We start from the raw sequence: 18,148 nt of genomic DNA, 5'->3' as shown, positions 1-18,148 counted from the left end.
GAGAGAAATCCTGAAATGTTTTCCTCAAAAAACAATTTCTTTATGATTGAAGAAAGACATGAACATCTTGGATGACAAGGGGGTAAGTACATTATTTGGAAGTTTTTGTTCTGGAAGTGAACTAATTTACTCCTTTAAAGAATGCAACACACATCTCCTGGAAATCCTCGAAACTTCGAAATCTTCTAAACTTATAAAAGTGTTTCCAAGTTTGTGTGCCGTATGCATCAGATGTTCAGCCAACGGTTGGTGGGGTTTGTGTAAATGTAGCCTTAAAAAAAAACTGCACATTCAAATCACAGCAGGATCAAATAATTTAATGACAGACAAAAAAGAAAATAATTCTTATAAAATAATTACTGACATATACTGACTGGAAGTAGAGTTTTATATCTACTAATCAATAGCAGATCATGTGTACAGTACTACTAGGACAATTTGAAATGTTTGGACCTTCAGACCGTCTACACCGGATGCAACAACTAAAGTCTGTCTACACTGGCTGCGACAAGCGAGGGTTGTAAATCATTTGAACTTTGTGTCAGTATGTCATAAATAGAACGAGGCATCAGTTTACTGTCAGGGATTTGTTTGTCACGCCACGCTGCTCCACATCCAGTGTAGACAGCATCATTGATTATAATAGGTTCTACTGTATTTTGTTGTTGCGCCGCACCACTCGCTTCCAGTGTAGACACGGTGTCAGTTTCAATCAGAAGTAGTGATTCATCACATTAACAGTACAACTATGATCCTATACAAAAAAATCAGCATTGAGAAGTTGATTACTCTTTCGTACCTGAGTTAAAAGTGCTTTAAATATATTTTCATATGATTCATATTCACTGTACAAGTCCGTTTCCAGAAGTAAAACTCTGTTCATTTTCTCCATAACGAAATTGATTTTAAAATCAAAGACTTAAGTTTACATTATTTCAACTTATTTTTAAAATAAACATTTAACAGCGGAATGTGGTGGAAAAACTACATTACCCATGATGCTGTGCAGAAGATTCCACCAATCCGAGTCAAATAACACCAAAAGAGCTCCGCAGGGAACCTTTTTTTGTAAGAAAACTTTAAACATATTATTTCTGTAGATATAATCAACCTTTAAATGAATAGTTTTATATTTCCCCATTGTTTTTAATTACATTGTCATTCGCAATTCTTCATGGGATAATAGTTCATTCCTGCGGTCAAGTCTTGTACTTTGTCCACTTTTCAAATACTGTTTTACTTTGGATGGTTTTGTTCATGGATTCTACTGTCCATGTAAAGCAATTTAAAGAAAAACATACAGTTGAGGTCAAAAGTTTACATAAACCTTGCAGAACCTACAAAATGTTAATTTTACCAAAATAAGAGGGATCAAAATGCATGTTGTTTTTATTTAGTACTGACCTGAATAAGATATTTCACATAAAAGATGTTTACAAATAGTCCACATGAGAAAATAATAATTGAATTTATTAAAATGACCCTGTTCAAAAGTTTACGTACACTTGATTCTTAATACTGTGTTGTTACCTGAATGATCCACAACTGTTTTTTTCTTTTTTTGTTTAGTGATAGTTGTTCATGGATCCCTTGTTTGTCCTAAACAGTTAAACTCTTTTTTTCTTTCCAAAAAAACTCCCACAACCTTTTTGGTTTTTCAGCATTTTTGTGTATTTGAACCCTTTCCAACAATGACTGTATGAGTTGTCCTCAGTGTGAAAAGATGGACCTCAAAATCATACAGTAATTGTTAGAAAGGGTTCAAATACACAAAAATGCTGAAAAACCAAAGAATTGTGGGACCTGAAGGATTTTTTCTGAAGAACAGCAGCAGTTTAACTGTTCAGTACAAACAAGGGACTCGTAAACACATCACTAAACGAAAAAAGACAGCTGTGGATCATTCAGGTAACAATACAGTATTAAGAATCAAGTGTATGTAAACTTTTGATCAGTACTAAATAAAAAAATAGCATGGATTTTTATGATCCCTCTTATTTTGGTAAAATAATTAACATTTTGCAGATTCTGCAAGGTGTATAAAAACTTTTGACCTCAACTGTAAATGTTAGAAATGTATTCCTGAAAACATGTTATAAAGACTGTAAACTATGAGGTTCTGAATTGTACACTATAACACTAGCGCATTAGCATCAGTGGTTAATAATACATTTTTCTGTGGTGTGACAAACTCAGAACACATATTTAATATTTAGTGCTGTCAAATTGATTAATCACGAATAATTGCATCCAAAATAAAAGTTTTTGTTTACATAATATATGTGTGTGCACTGTGTATAATGCTATGTATATATAAATACACAAACGTACATGTTTACATTTAACAAATATTTTCATGTAAATATATATATAATATATTCATATTTACACATTTCTATTATATATAAATATATATTATATGTATTTCTTAAGTGTAACCATTTATGTGTGTGTATTTCTATTCTCACATAAATATATACAGCACACATATATTATGTAAACAAAAACTTTAATTTTGAATGCGATTAATCGCGATTAATCAATTTGACAGCACTATTAATATTGCTTTACACAGACTTTAACAATGACTTTTTTTTTTTTAAATGCCTATGGAAGCAATGAACAGAAAAATTACTCCCGGAAGCAACGCTGCATAAAAAGTGGACAGGCACTAACACACTCTATTACAGATTCAAAGTACCATAGTAAAATCTGCACCGTTGGCAAAGCGACACTGGACTTTCTCGAGGAAGGGCAGCCGGGACTGGAGGAGGTCCACCTGGTGCACTGTTATGTCCTTACACATGGACACATCGAGGGTCCGGAGTCTGTCGCAGTGCAGCGCAATTATAGAAAGAGTTCTGCAGGAGCACAATGAACCTGTTAAGTTCGTTTAATACAAAAACATGGATGACAGGATGACGTCACTTACTCGTTAGTAACCGCGTCGCAGCACGCCAGGAACAGATGCTGCAGTCTGTGGAGGAGCGGAAGGGCACGCGCCATGCCTTGGTCGCTGATCTGGGGACAGTGGCTGAGCGCCAGGCTGGTGAGGCTGCGGCAGTGAAGGGCGACTGATTCCAAGCTGTCGTCGCTGATCTCAGGCAGCATAGAAAGCGAGAGACGCTGCAGGTCTGGGAAACGGAGTACCTGAGGCAGCCAGGAACATTTTGATATTATATCCTGTTTGCCATTATTCAAAAGTACATACTTTAATCATTAAGGTACCGACCTGTGTGATACTGGTGTCGGTTAACTTGGAGCAGGCCGACAGGTCCAGTTCCTGAAGACCTCTGAGGGCCAAAAGCGATGCTCCCTCTTGATCTCTAAAGGCTCCGAGGTCCTCCTCAGTCACGAGACGTGGCTTCTCCTGGAAGGGCAGACTGGGAGGCTGGAAAAAGCCCATGTTTCCAAATGTCCTAGTAAAGCTTGGGCCTTTATCCTCCTTCACATTTAGGGTATTTATGAGCATATTGTGTGCAATGATTATTAAAACGTTACATTAGTTCTAAAAAAAATAAAAATAAATAAAGGGGCAATCCCACCTCTTTGTCTTTTGGTTCACAATCTTTGGTGGGCTCCACCATCCCCAGCAGCCCCCAGTCGGAGATCTCTTTGCACCAGCCGAGCCGCAGCACCACCAGCGCAGGCAGGTATGTCGCGATAGCGCGAACACTCAGGTCAGTGAGGTAGACGCAGGATGTGAGGTCCAGCTCTCTCAGGTTACGACCAAGCTGCTGCGTCAGGGAGAACATGACTGCATCCTGTTTGAGAACACAGGGTGTTAGTAAGAAGGCAGACAATACAAAAAAATATAAATATATTACCCTAAATAAGCTTTATATATATATTTTTTTTACAAATTATAGTTATATAAGTATAATAACATATAATTATTATAAGGTATTCTAAATAAAATAAATATTTTTGATACATAAATAGAAAATTTAAAAAATGAATTTAGGCATCACATCATAATTAACAGATTGAAAAATGGATATTGATTCTGAGATATTTTTGTCAATACAAAATATAAAAAATACTGTATGATATATTTATATTACTCTACATTCTGACAAGTATGCTAATAATTATTTATATCATTCAGGCATCACATTATCATTTGAAGTATGAAAAATGCATATTCTGAGATTTTTTGTTATCAATACAAAAAATCAAAAATATTGTATAATACATTTATACAAGTACAACATGCACATAATTATTTATATATAACTAAATTTAAATGATAAAAAACACATTTTTTTTATAATGAATGAAAAATAAAACATTTCAAAATATAACCAATTGTTTTATTTGTCAAATAAGGCATAACATTATCATCTACTAAATTAAAAATGGGCATTCATTTTAACTTTTTCATCCTGAATTTTAGTCAATATAATAAACTGAGAATTATTTTTGTAATTATTACTATTTTGTTTCATTACAAATTATAATTTATAATTATAATACTATCATGTGTATATTTTTGTATTTTAAAAGAAAATATTATGAATAAAATACTACAAATATTTTTGTTAATAAAGACTTAAAAAATAAAACATAAATTACATTAAATAGTTTTTGTGGATTTAACAGTATGAAAAATGGACATTGATTGTGAGATATTTTTATCAATACAAAATATAAAAAATATTGTATGATATATTCATGTTACTCTACATTCTGGCAAGTACAACATGCTAATAATTATTTATATATAATTAAATTTTTTATTATATTATATTATGTTATACATATTTATACATATTTTTAGTTAATAAATGAAAAATAAAACACTAAAAATCAATTGTTTCATTTTTCAATTTTCAACATTATAATTTACAAAATAAAAAATTGACATTAATAAAAAAAAATTTGAACAAAAATTTAAGCCAACATTTAAGCCTAAATTTGAGCCAATATAATAATCTAATAATTATTTTTGCAATTATAACACTATTTTGTTACACATATATATATACACACACACACTATATATATATATATATATATATATATATATATATATATTTGGACATCACATTATGATTTACAGTATCAAAAATGGATAATCATTTTGAAATTTGTTAAAGATTACATTTTACAGTTTTAAACTATTTGTGTTTTTAAATATTAGCTTTACATGAAAATTAACTGATGGCAAAGGTCATCTAAATGTAAAAGCAGAGAATATGATCAATTTAACATCTAATATCATTCCATTCAATACTTAATAAGAAAATCTCTTAATACTGGCTGGTAACTGATATAATACATTTTTTATGTATACATGCCATTCAGCACTTTTGCCTCACCCTTATGTAAGTGCAGCTTCTCAGGCTGAGGGTCTCCAGCTGCGCCCTGGGCTGTGGAGAGGACAATCCCTTCACCAGGTCTGCACCGCTGACATGCAAACACTCCGACAGATCCAGACTCCTCAAGCAGGGCAGCGTCATCAGCTCAGCCAGGCCTTTATCCGTAATCTTCCAGTCCTGTGAGAGAGACAGCGACTGCAGCTCCTTTAGCTCAGTGGCCACAGCCAACACCGTCCTACTGGTTAACTCAGTACACGCGCTGAGGTCCAGCGTCCTCAGACCGTTCTGGTGCTTGCAGAGGATTTCCATGGAGTAGTCCGTCAGCTCTTTACAGCCGCGTAGACTCAGTGCCTCCAGACGCAGGCCGGGTACCTGAGCTATGGAGCGGAGGGACTCTGGAGTGATGCTGGTGCGACTCAAATCCAGGCTGTGGAGCGTGGAGGCCTGCCTCTGCAAAAGACTCAAGAGGTTACGGAGAGAAACTAGAGCGGAGGAGCCAAACCCGACCGGGCAACCTCGGTATGGGTCGAACTCGAAAGCGATGTGACATCCAGCCAGAGAGAGATGGCATAACCTGGGCGTGCAACTCGTCAGGCGGTTGAAAGAGAGGTCTGAGAGGTAGCGTAGATCAGACAGGTCCAGTTCCTCCAGGTTTCTCAAAGCGTTCTGGACCTATTATTGCACAAAGATTACATGATATTAGATGACATTAGATAATACGATGGTGCTGCTGCTGCAAATCAAGTACAGGAACTTGCTACTGGCAATACATACACCAATATGCTGCTGTGAGTATTTAAGACATACTGCTAATATATAATAACCCATAGCAGATCTATACAAGTGGTGCTGGGGAGGTGGAGGGTTTCAGAGGAACTCAGAAATGCTCTATTGAATGTTAACGAGCCATTTAAATGTAAAGCAGCAAGCTCATTGGCTGTGTATGCAATGTAACCAAAACGGCTTGGGACAAGTAGTTTAATGCCGTGAATGTCATCAGTTCGCGTTAAGGACCCATCAGCCTGTGCCATCTAGAGTTTCATGACAGATCGGCATAAAACTGGTTGGCCAAAATAATGTTTTTTAAACTATAAACATTTAACTTCTAGAACAATTTTAGAAAAGCCTATAATAAAAAAAGCCTATAAAATGTAAGAAGTCTATAATAGACAGTTCAATGGAAAATTTTATTGTGAAAAAAAAATGTACACTTAGATTTTAAACTATTTTGTTAATTATAAACTATATTTAAATTATAATAATAAAATATTTTAATTACAACAGTAATTCATATATATATAGAGAGAGAGAGTTAAAGTCAAAAAAATAAATTAAATAAAAAATATTTTTGTTTTGTTAATAGTTTTAATTGTCAATCTAGGCACCACAGCATTATAATTTTAACATAATATTATATACTTATATTAATTATAGTATAAGTATTATAATTATATTTTAAATCATAAAAAAAACTTTTAATATTATTATTCATGTTTTGTTAATAAAAAAAGACAAATAAAACACTAAACTGTTATCAGTTGTTTTACTTGTCAACTGCTGCTTTTATATTTTTTGCATTTGTATGAAAATTATAATGCTGTGATGCCTAAATTCATGATTAAAACTATTTAAAATGATTTAGATTAAAACTTTAGTGTTTTTATCTCTTCTCTAGCCTGATTCCTAATCTTGTTTAATAAACCTAGCACAGTGTATTATGAATATATTATTCTTTTGTACGTTGCTTTGAATAAAAATGTCTACTAAATGCTTAAATGTAATATATTTTAGTATTATATTAGAATTACACTACCAGTCAAAAGGTTTAATGTTTTTAATAGAAGTCTCTTCTGCTCACAAAGTCTGCATTTACTTGATTCAAGGTACAGCAAAAGCTGTAAAATTCAGAAATTTTTTTACTATTTAAAATAACTGCTTTCTATTTGAATATATTTTACAGTGTAATTTATCCAAAAGATTTCTATTTTAGATAAATGCTGTTTTATTCATTCATGTTATAAATGCTTTTTATTCATCAAAGAAACCTGAAAAAAATTCCACGCAGCTGTTTTCAACGTAATAACAACAACAATATTAATAAAAACAATAAATGTTTTTTGAACAGCAAATCTTAAAACATATTCAAATACATATATTTAAATAGAAGATATTTTAAACAGTTTACCTTTTTTTGCTGTACTTTGGATCAAATGCAGGCTTGGTGAGCAGAAGAGACTTCTTTAAAAAACATTAAAAATCTTACTGTTCAAAAACTCGGTAGTGTATATTATAAATTGCATATTATTATATTACAAATGTAATATTTTTAATACACAGTATTAAAAAAATAGACATTCTATTTTGAGTAGGTTTTGAAACTTCTCAAAAATTTCCAAAACTTCCAGAACGTTTGGAAACTTCCTAAAAATTTGGGGAATTTTCTTGACAATTCTGGAGTTTCTGTAAATGTCCCACACCTTTGCAACAGCAATTTTGAGATAATTTTTTAAAGGTTATAACCTGTCGACGGTGCTCCTCTCTAGACAAAAAAGCTCCAGACATAAAGAGGCTGTCCAGCCCCTGGAGGTCCAGCTTTCGGAGGCCGGTCAGATGCGGTAGAAGACCCAGAAGCGAGGCCTCGGTGATGCTGCTGCCAGGAAGAGACAAACTATCCAAGCGAGGGCCGAGGTGAAGCCCCACCTCCATCAGTACTTGTCTTGACAGGCTGGATCCATCAAGATGACTGATGACTAAGCCACAGCGAGGGCGTCTTGCAAGTGCACAGATAAAGCCCAGTGAAGATGTGGAAACAGGGAACTTGAAGGTGACATTTTTCTGCAGTAAAGCACCCAAATGGCAATTTAAACAATTATGGAAGAGGGCCAAATGCTAAAAAAAACTGAGTAATGTTTTAGATCATCAAGATGTTCAAATAAAAATAAAAAAAACCTGAAACTGGTGGTCCTGGCATGCATCGTACCAACTCTTACAGACCAGTGACACCTCCTTTCGATCCGTTACATGGAGGAAACTCAATATGTAGGAAATTATCTGCAGCAGAAGGGAGAAAAGTCACAAGTTATGCTCTCTCTGGCAAATACTGAGGCAAGAGTCAACTACATAATGAAGGCTGGGGCAATATATACATAAATGGGTGTGTTAAAAAAAATCATAATATTGCGAATTTTAAAATAATCAAAATGAATAAATGCCAACATAAACCCATAATCGTTTTATTGTTTAATTTTACTTTAAAAGACTATAATAGGCTATTTAAAGGCATGTTTCATTGTGACAACTTGCCCCATACAGAAAACGACTTTAAAAACAGAACCTATACTGAGAAACATTACCTGAGGTACCATCTCATTCTTCATATCCATTTAGTGCTATTTACATAGTACAGTGTTAAAAACATCCTGTCCTACGATTAATCCACAATGTAATGAAAATGTACAGTCGTTAATAGGGACTCATGTTAGCTTGACTCACCTCAGTAGGTAGATGTGGACTCTCCATGACTATCAGCTCACCTCAGTCATCTGGTTTTATTTATTGGCACTGATATCAATTTAATATCAATATTAAATCGTTAACACAGACCAAAGTTGTTTATCATTTAGTCGCTTCAGAGACTGGCAGGTCGTGGACTGACAACTTCATAAACACGGGACCATCTGATAACAGCCTGCTGTTCTTCCTCCTTACACAGTATTAAGCGATGGACCGAGTCGTAACATTATCCACACCAAATTCCGGCACTTCCTAAAACCCTCAGAAATGTGAGTTCATCAACGAGCGAGCGAGAAAAACATTTTTAAAAAGAAAATAATGAAGAACGGACACAGGAAGAGCGGTGGACATCACGTGCAAGCGCGCAAAGTTTTCTGGGAAACGTAGTTTAAAGACGAACTCTGACTGGATCTGTGTCGACAGATGGCGCAGTATTTCATTTAAATGTATAATTTTACATTTCATATAAATGTAATATGAACACATACGTATACACGAATAAGTTATGTATAACATGTAACATTAATATAATGTAAAAAAAAATACTTTCTTATATAATTATTAAAAAAAAAAACATTTCTGTACAAACAGAGATACACAAAGACGGTGCACTTATATTACTCATGAACTGGAGAAATATGACAGAAAAGTCCCATTCTAGGGAAATTTCCGCTGTTATATATAACGAGAAGACACATTGCAGTAAAGAGTAAAACTGTTTGCACTACAAACCAGTAAGTTCATAATTAAAACAATATGGTAAGACAAACCAGTTTGCAATATCAAGCAGCAAAACAAGCTGTTTGAAGTGCATGACACTGGAAGCCAGACACCTTCAGTTTACAAACTGCTCTTACAGGAAAAATAAGGTGTGTTTAATATGGTCAGTTTTCTGAAACCAGTGTTGCCAAATCAAGAATAATATTGCCATGGGTTGTTTTTTTAGTCTGCAGGTTGAAATAAACCCCCCACAATGCAATTTGTAGACGTTTTGATTGCCAATATCTCCTGGAACACGATTGGGCTAGTTTTGAGATGCCAACTGCACATGCGCTACTTAAGCATTAGAAATTCAATTCATGAGCCAGGTGTTTAAATGTGAAATTTATTTACAAGCTTGGTGAACAGTTTTGGAGAAACTGATGTTTCCCCATTTAAAGATAAGCTGAAGGCTGTTTGAATGACTTGTGTGACAATGTAACTCATGTAAACAGGCAGATTTCTGAGACATTGTGTTCTGTACATCATTGAAACTGCAACAGTTTTTTACTTTTCTGTGGTTTAATGGTGTGAAATTATTCTCAGGAGGAGAATAAAGTGGGTTAAAGCAACCACAATAATAAGTGATATTTAGCCCCTGGAATGCCAATTGTACCGGGGGGATCCCCCTCGAAAAGCGATTGGGCTAGTTTTGGGCTAGTTTTAAAAAAAATTGGGTGGGTTTTGTTGCAAAAGCCTAGCAAACTTGGGAGGCGGTAAATGAAAACAACGCAGGAAACAGAGGAGGTGTGGCAAGTGTAAACACATGAAAGAACGTGTAAATGGAAGGTAAAAAAAAAATTGGACATAGGCAACAAATCAGAATTGGGCGCCAATAGCCTCGCACCAACATGTACAGCGCAGCTATGCTCACGGCAACCCGAGCTCAATTTTCATCTCAAGGTCTGAATAATAAAGGAATAAAAAGCCCAAAAATACAACTTAAAAAAAAAAAAAAGAATTGGCCACAAGATCTGCAGTGTAAACGAGGCCTAAAATAGCTGCCCAAGAGAGAGGCGTTTCAAAGATGGCCACCAGGTGCAATGCCTGCCTCAAATGGACTTTGGCATGACTCACATCGGCTGCATCTGAAAACTAAAAAAATGCTGCCTTGGGAGTATGCATTCTAAGGCGGGAAGGCATCAAGGCACACCAAATCCAAAGTTAGCTTCACTTCCTGCCTCATAAGATACCTTCATCTGATCGATTTTTGAAGGCAGCATAGATGTATCCTTCGCTGCCTTTGATATTCCACAATCCTGTGCATTCCATTCCGTGATGGTTGAGCAAAGAAAATAAAGATCAGTTTTATTTAGGAAGTGGTCAGTTTGTGTAAACGTATATTTCCGACTAACTTTTTGCACTTTTGATGTTATTTCTAGCGAGAAACAAGTATTATAGTAATTAAATATTTGTTTAGTCATCACCAAAACTCATTCTATTTTGTTGTAGATAATTAAGCCGTCATGCTGCCTCAGAAGCTTGTCTGAAATCAGTTTCATGAGGTGCCTTTGTGCAAAAACGCTGCCTGAAAAGTCATTGCCTGATAAGGCAGCGAGGCAGCAAGTCAGCTGCCTAGATTTTTGAGATGCAGCCTTCGTATGAATTCTTACAACCTGCCTCCTTACATCAATTTAAAAAAAAAAAAGATCAAATTTTGTATGTAAGCTGAATGACAGAAATCAGTGGACTCCACATTATTATTTTTTTTCATTCATTCATTCCGTTTTTTTGCTCAGGTTTTGTCATGTTGCTGGACACACCCACATTTTAACGCAACAGATTTTGCAACTGTTTGTGTTGCCGTCAGCTCGCTGTGGGAAAATTGTCGCTGTAGGTCGCTGGTGGTGCAAGCGCTGCTGAACGGTTGCATTGGACATCAATAGAGTTCTCACTGATTCAGTCACTGGCGGCATGTCAACGACAGTCAGGTGTCTTAATGGCTTCTGTGATTTATCTTTGCGTAGCCACTTGTTTTTACATCCTCTCTTCCTTTGTATTTGACAAACCGGGCTTTGGTTTTCTGCTCTGGCTGGTTCCTCCTCACGGTTTCGAGGCACAGGTGTTACCCGATGAGTCAGAACCTGTGGCAGAGCAACAGGTTGTAGACATGGTTCTCGGGGTTTGTCCGTCTTGACAGCAGCCATACGAACCAGCGGAGACAGAGTTGGGACTGTCTTAGTTGTCTTGTTAGCGTCTATGAGTCCAATCTTATGCTTGTTTCCAATCACCAGGAGTTGTAGGGGTGTGGGTGTCTGCTTAGTGGGCTTCACAGACTGCATCACTACATTATTATACTGCCTGGTGATTGACGGCAGAAACGGGCAAAAGCCAAGAGATATTCTACAGTTATCTTGAAACATTTTCTAGCTTAGACAAATATTTCTCCTCTCTATGAAATCCTTCTTTCACACTAGTATACACACTTTTCCCATTATGACATCATGATTTGGAATGCATAATGTTGATTGACATTTAGGTTAAAAGTCAACAAATGGTAAATACATTAGTAACTAACTGTAGTCGATTTGACCATGTCTTGTTTGTAATATAAATCATGTTTTTTTCTCCAATTATTATTACTTTTTAATTTGACATTCATTTATATTAAAGAAAGTGACCATTTCAGTAACGGGTTTGCAAAAATGGCAAAATGACTAAAAAAAAATAAAGTGTTGGCCTTTCTTCCTCTCTGGCTTTCACGTAAGAGTAAGCGTGGCAATTTGTACATTTATGGGTTTGACTTCTGGTCTCATCCGTGTCCATCTATTTTTAGCTGTACAACACAGCTTGTTTTGTTGCTTGATATTTCAAACTGGTGTGTCTTATATTATTTTAATGTATTTTCTTAATTATGAACACACCAGTTTGTAGTGCAGTTTTACAGTTTACTGCACATTGTTATTCTTCTCATCATTTCCTTAGCGGCTAAAGAACCGAAAGTCTCGCCCATAAGCTTACTATTGCGTCGTCTAATCAACAAGCTGTTTATATGATTTTATGAAGGTCATAGCATGCACCACACACTCAATACAGTCCAAGCATTTATTACTCAAGCACTTAAGCTACTTTTATTTATTTTAAAAGGTTTATAAAAGTTTGTCTCTGCACTTTGGTTCCACTTGTAATCTCCTGTTTGTTTTCTCTGATGGTGTAATTGCAGGAAGTGTTTGGGAGGATAAAGCCAATCGAAAGAGTTTTCAGCTGTGGCCCAGAAAAATATTATTTTTCCAATCATTTACTGTATTATACCGTAACAGCTAGTGAAAGTCATATACCACAGAAAAGTCAACAATATAACGCATGTTAGCGAGTTAAAGTCCACGTCAACCTTTCGAATGTTATTGTTTTTAATTAAATACATTTAAAGAATGAAAAAATTGGATGACACAGATGTTTTTCCAGAGTAGGTGGTGGCATTTTCACAAAGAAAACAATATAATTTAATAAAAGAATTTCTCATTGTAATGGAAAAGATGATATTGATTCACATAAATACAGCAATTGGTCCCGCCACAAGAAAAACACATTATTGCAAGATATATTGTTTGTATTTCGCTATAAAACTGACAGATCTTGAAAGCTGAGACTTTGTTTTATATTAAAAGTACCAAAAGCACAAAGCTTACTGCTATTATTGGGTGGCTGGCACACTACAATATTTCCAACCATACTGTCCCTGTGAGTATAACAAATGGTATGATTTCTGCTAATAAAAAAAGAATTAGTTGATAATTCACATATATTCAAATAAATTCCGGTGGTCTGGCAATTTCTTCCGGTGCTCCCAATCCGGGCCATATGCATGTGCAGGCTATACTCTCAAAATATTATAACTTTAATTACTATAATTTAATTTTCAAAACATTTCAACGTAATTCTCACAATTTTAGATTTTTTTTAATTTTTTAATCGTACAGAGGAGGGTGTGACTCAAGTTTAAACTAAAATAAAAAGGCTCACTACACTGAAGTCAACCCAGTTTTATTCCACAAACAGGAGGAATGGTAAAACATCTTTCTATGGGGTTCTGTAACTTAGGATTTTCCACAAGGGCAAACAAGTTTGATTCAAAATAATATATAAAACTACACCAGCAAATTGTTCACTAAACTTTGAACAAACCTCAAAGCCATTACAAACATTTGTGACCTTGAAACTAAGGCCATATCAATATCAGTAACAAGCGGCAAAGTAAAAAAGAAATCAAGATCAACGTATCTGAAAGTCAACATTGTTTTCTTTATTTCTCTTCAGATTCAACCGCAGGCAGAATAGTAATAGAGTATGAGCACTCATTGTAGAAGAATGGATAGACCTTTTCAGTGAAATTGTGTGTGAAGGTGTGATAGACCATCTCACCCAGAGGATCTGAGAATGACAGCCGTCCTGCACTCAAGTCCAGGTTCACCCTCACTACTGTGGGTTTTGCAAATCCGTGTAGTGGGACGCGTGATTCCAGAGGATCCGTGACGCTAAGTATTTCCCTGTCGTACCCGATACACCAGACTCCACTGGGCAAGCCGTTGGTTCCTTTTCTTTGGACGGACTCTATGGCAACACCCACCATCCAGGACATGTTCTCCTCCACGTCAACGTCCCAGGTGTGCGTCCCTGTGGAATATCCCACATAGCCCAGCACACAGGGACAATCGACAAATCTCTCTCTATTGAGAGGCAGCCAATCCGGCCTGTATTTCTCCATATTATCTTCGTGATTGAATACAGAAATCATATCAATGCACGCTGACAGTTGATGGCAAGCGGTGTTAAAGTCCAGCACCACAGGACCTATCGGAGATTTGCATGAAGATTAAAAATAACGATACTAAATGTTGTACTTGTGCATTAAATGTCTTGATATATACTACAAAATTGGTGCAAAGCCAGAATTGGAAACATCTTGTCTTGAAATGTGGCTTTTGCCACAAATTTTGTATGTATACAAATTGTATAACATCCAAGGTACAAATCTGCCACTACCAAAACACATAGTAATATATAATTTAATAAGAAGGGTTACACTGAACTATTAAGATTTTGCTTATATCTACCTTGTAAACATTTTCTGCTATTTTATTAAAAAGAGGTAAATCAATAACTAAATTACAATCCTAACAATATTTCAAGTGTAATTTATGAGACAACTTGAGATACTTTTGGGCCTACCTCAAAGATGCTAATCAGCACAGGGTTAGCTAGCACAGTTCTGAACAGTTGTACACATATAAAAACTAAATGTTATGGAATAACTCCTTAAAACAAACAAAAAAACAAAACAAACAAACAAAAGTATGCTTAATTGCAGGAAAAAGGTGTTTGGCAGTGACGTTCCATAAAGTTACACACAGATTTTCAGACTTTTACACAGTAACTTTTACACAGGAATCTTTCCTGATATAATTGCAGGGGTCTAGTTAAAATCAGTCTCAGCCAATGGACTAAAACACACACTGTTTAAAACATTTTTTAAAGTTTCCTAATTTACAAAGAAAATAAACAATTTTTTCTTTTTTTTACAAAATCAAAAAGATATATTTAAAAACAACAACAACGGAATAAAATGCAAAAATTAATTCAATATCATTTTCATTAGTTTGAAATTTATGGGTTAGTGTTTGGACAGCCACCTCCCAATTGCAAGCACCCACTAATTATGATTTTATATATATTAAGCTTACTGATATTTTAAATATTATTTTGAGTTTTTATAGACCATTTCACTAGATGTAAACAACACTGGTCCAGAAGCACTTCCTGTTTTGTTGTTTTTTATTTTTTATTTTATTTCACATATACAAATACATCTTAAAGGTGCTAATGTAACATTTTCATCCAGTCAAATGTTATGTTGGTTGTATTTTTTTTGTGATGTTTGTGTAAAGTTAAAAAAAAAAAAAAAAACAGGAAACAGGAAGTGTATCAGGACCAGTATGTTTACATCTGACGAAATGGTCTATAGATAATAAAAGGATATAAGTAAACAAGATTTGAATACTTAAATGTTTTTTAAATGTGTTTTTTGGTTGTGGGACAGCAGTTTGCACCAATTCTGTAGAATGGCCCAATCTTTAAAAAAAAAAAAAAAGGTGCTAAATAGCACTAAAACTGGTTCTTTGGCTTGTAGTCATAGGAGAACCACTTTAAGTGCTACACAGCACCTATATCTTTAAAGATGGTGCTATATAGTTTACGAGCCAAAGAACCACTTAGCAGTGCTATATAGCACCCTTAAAGAAGTGCTGAAGAACCATTTATGGACAGACTCACTGTAACTGAAACGTTTTCTCATTTTCTTCCAAACGTTGAGCTTGAAGTTTCCCAGATACTTTGCAGAATCAATGATGTCTCTTGAAGTGATCTCTGGAGCTTGGGATTGGACCTGGGCTCTGAAAAAAACATTCAACAGTGAGCACTGATGCTATAAATCTTCCGTGGCAGAAAGAAAAAAAAAAGGGGAAAAAAAAAAAGCATGCTTACCTCTTAAGTGTTTCTTTGAAGTTCTAAAACGCAGGAGATGACAGTTAATGAAAACTTCAAAACATTTTTTAATTTGCTAATGAATTAACTGAAGTTAACATTATTATTAGTGATTCAACTGTGTGAAACAATACCTATCAACATAATATCACAGCCTGAGAAAGCATGAATTGCACGGTTAATGTACTACTGAATACGTTGTTCTGCTAATTTATGTGTTCCTAAAAACCGTGTGGAAATTTCTAAATCATATAGAGAAGAACTTAGCAAGCAGGAAAACTAAAGTTAATAGGTGGTAAAGATACATACAGCAGTATTAAGATATTAGCCTAATATTTGGATCAGGTTTGACAAGTATTTTTACAGTAAATCTGTGCTATAAAAATCATGCAGTGGGAGTACAGAAGACACAAAATAAAAGGCTAACCCGAATTATTCGGATGTCTCCATTCTCCAGTTCCTTTTCTAAGTGTTCAATAGTGTTCGAGAGTGAGGTGATGTCCTCATTTATCTTCAGCGTCTTTTCTTCGAAGCAGTCTGCTTTCTGTTCCGTTTCCTGATTGAGTTCATCAAGCATGGCCTGTTCTTCTTTATTTAGAAGCTGATGGAGATTTTTAAAATGTCCCTTGCTTGTTTGCTCCACCAATGTGGCCTGCTTCTGAAAGGATTCAAAGACAGACTATGATTACAATTATTAATAGATTATGTCTATACATTACATAGACATTAAAGAAGCATGGAGTACATTATAATTAAAGTTTCACAGATTTGCAGAACATTTTTGAGAATCTAAAAGACAAATTTCCATACTGATACTTTACAATGACATCCGGAAAACAAAAGCTTACTTCTACCTTTATGTGGTCAGTCATGCAATCACAGTGAGTCCTGACATCTTCCATCATCTTCCTTCTTCTAGTCAAAAGATCAAGTTGAATACGAAGAACTCCCTAAAATTGAGACATTTTGACAGATTCTTATAGAAAAAAAATATCAAGTCGTCATCCACGGAGAAAATGCTTGTAATGTTTTAAACTTTCTGGAGTATCTTTGTAAATTTGTAATACGTAATTTTAATAAATCAACGAATCGGTTGAGCGATTCACTCACAACGCACAACTACGTGAACGTATTCAAAAGAAACGATTCACTGTTATGATTCAAAATCAGCACAACAACGCCTCCGTTTAACATGAATGAACTGTTAAAATGAACAGCAGCCCCTGTGCCCAAAAATCTGTCGTTACCACATTACAATTACAAGAAATATCTTACCAATATATGTATATCCTCATATTCTACATCATACAATACCTTACGTTCCTCAGCGGCCTCTTGAATTGGACGGTATGTGTGATTTCTGTGCTCTTCAGACTGTCTACAAATCTCACACAGTAACTTCTCATCATCACAACACACTAGAGTCCGTTTCACCTGGTGAACTTCACACAGCTCCTCTAAACGCCGCCTGTGATCCAGGAACACCTGACATAAGTTTTGCAAAGTCAAGTTGAGGGGAGGATTGTTCGTAGGAGACGTTTCTCTGCACACTGGACACACTTTTTCACCCTCGACCCTCCAGTACTGCTCAACACAGGCTTTGCAGCCACTGTGGCCACACTGAAGAATCACAGGGTCGGCGAAAACGTCTAAACAAATGGGGCACGATAAAAGTTCGTCAGAAAACGACGCCATTTCGCTACCTTCTCCGTTACAGAATTCAGAAAACGCTCAGTGAAGTACCCAGTATCCGGTCCGGGATGTTGATTGGTTAATCAGCCGTGGTAAACCGATGCGATTCACCTGTTAACTGTATCACTGCGCAAGATATAGCAACGCGCTGATACAGCAGGGACTATATCGTTCTGCGGAAGGAATTAATTTAGCCCTGTTTGCAGTGTCACGTTCTGCTCAAAGCTTTTTAAGTTTTTTTAAGTTACTTTGACCTTACTGTTTACACTAGTTACATGTTTTTTCCTCATGAAAATGAGGACTTTCCCCTAGCCATATTCTTATTGTACCATACACACCATAAAAACCTAATAAAATTTGATACTACACGTAAGCAAAATACT

General features: G+C 35.4%; 2 protein-coding genes across 4 annotated transcripts; both read right to left on the bottom strand.

The window, feature by feature from the left end:
- Positions 1–301: 301 nt before the first annotated feature.
- Positions 302–9,189, bottom strand: fbxl9 (F-box and leucine rich repeat protein). 2 transcript variants are annotated; one of them, XM_051100287.1, is made up of 8 exons: positions 8,814–9,189; positions 8,271–8,372; positions 7,842–8,156; positions 5,322–5,993; positions 3,546–3,764; positions 3,233–3,445; positions 2,933–3,150; positions 302–2,861 (listed from the first exon to the last, which is right to left on the bottom strand). In XM_051100287.1, exons 1-8 carry the CDS (start codon positions 8,838–8,840, stop codon positions 2,693–2,695), a joined length of 1,935 nt encoding a protein of 644 aa, XP_050956244.1. In that variant the 5' UTR covers positions 8,841–9,189; the 3' UTR covers positions 302–2,692. The 2 variants fall into 2 exon arrangements, with proteins under 2 accessions (XP_050956244.1, XP_050956245.1); XM_051100288.1 differs by having other exon boundaries at positions 3,233–3,370.
- Positions 9,190–13,815: 4,626 nt separating this feature from the next.
- LOC127156311 (E3 ubiquitin-protein ligase TRIM35) lies at positions 13,816–17,916 on the bottom strand. 2 transcript variants are annotated; one of them, XM_051099075.1, is made up of 6 exons: positions 17,388–17,916; positions 16,928–17,023; positions 16,501–16,728; positions 16,074–16,096; positions 15,864–15,982; positions 13,816–14,384 (listed from the first exon to the last, which is right to left on the bottom strand). In XM_051099075.1, the coding sequence occupies exons 1-6, from the start codon at positions 17,766–17,768 to the stop codon at positions 13,837–13,839; spliced, it is 1,395 nt and encodes a 464-aa protein (XP_050955032.1). In that variant the 5' UTR covers positions 17,769–17,916; the 3' UTR covers positions 13,816–13,836. The 2 variants fall into 2 exon arrangements, with proteins under 2 accessions (XP_050955032.1, XP_050955031.1); XM_051099074.1 differs by having other exon boundaries at positions 16,501–16,731; positions 17,388–17,886.
- Between the last annotated feature and the right edge of the window lie 232 nt (positions 17,917–18,148).

This window comes from Labeo rohita, chromosome 25 (assembly GCF_022985175.1).
Source record: "Labeo rohita strain BAU-BD-2019 chromosome 25, IGBB_LRoh.1.0, whole genome shotgun sequence".
NCBI classification, from domain to species: Eukaryota; Metazoa; Chordata; class Actinopteri; order Cypriniformes; family Cyprinidae; genus Labeo; species Labeo rohita.
This window is presented reverse-complemented; position numbering and strand designations above follow the sequence as displayed.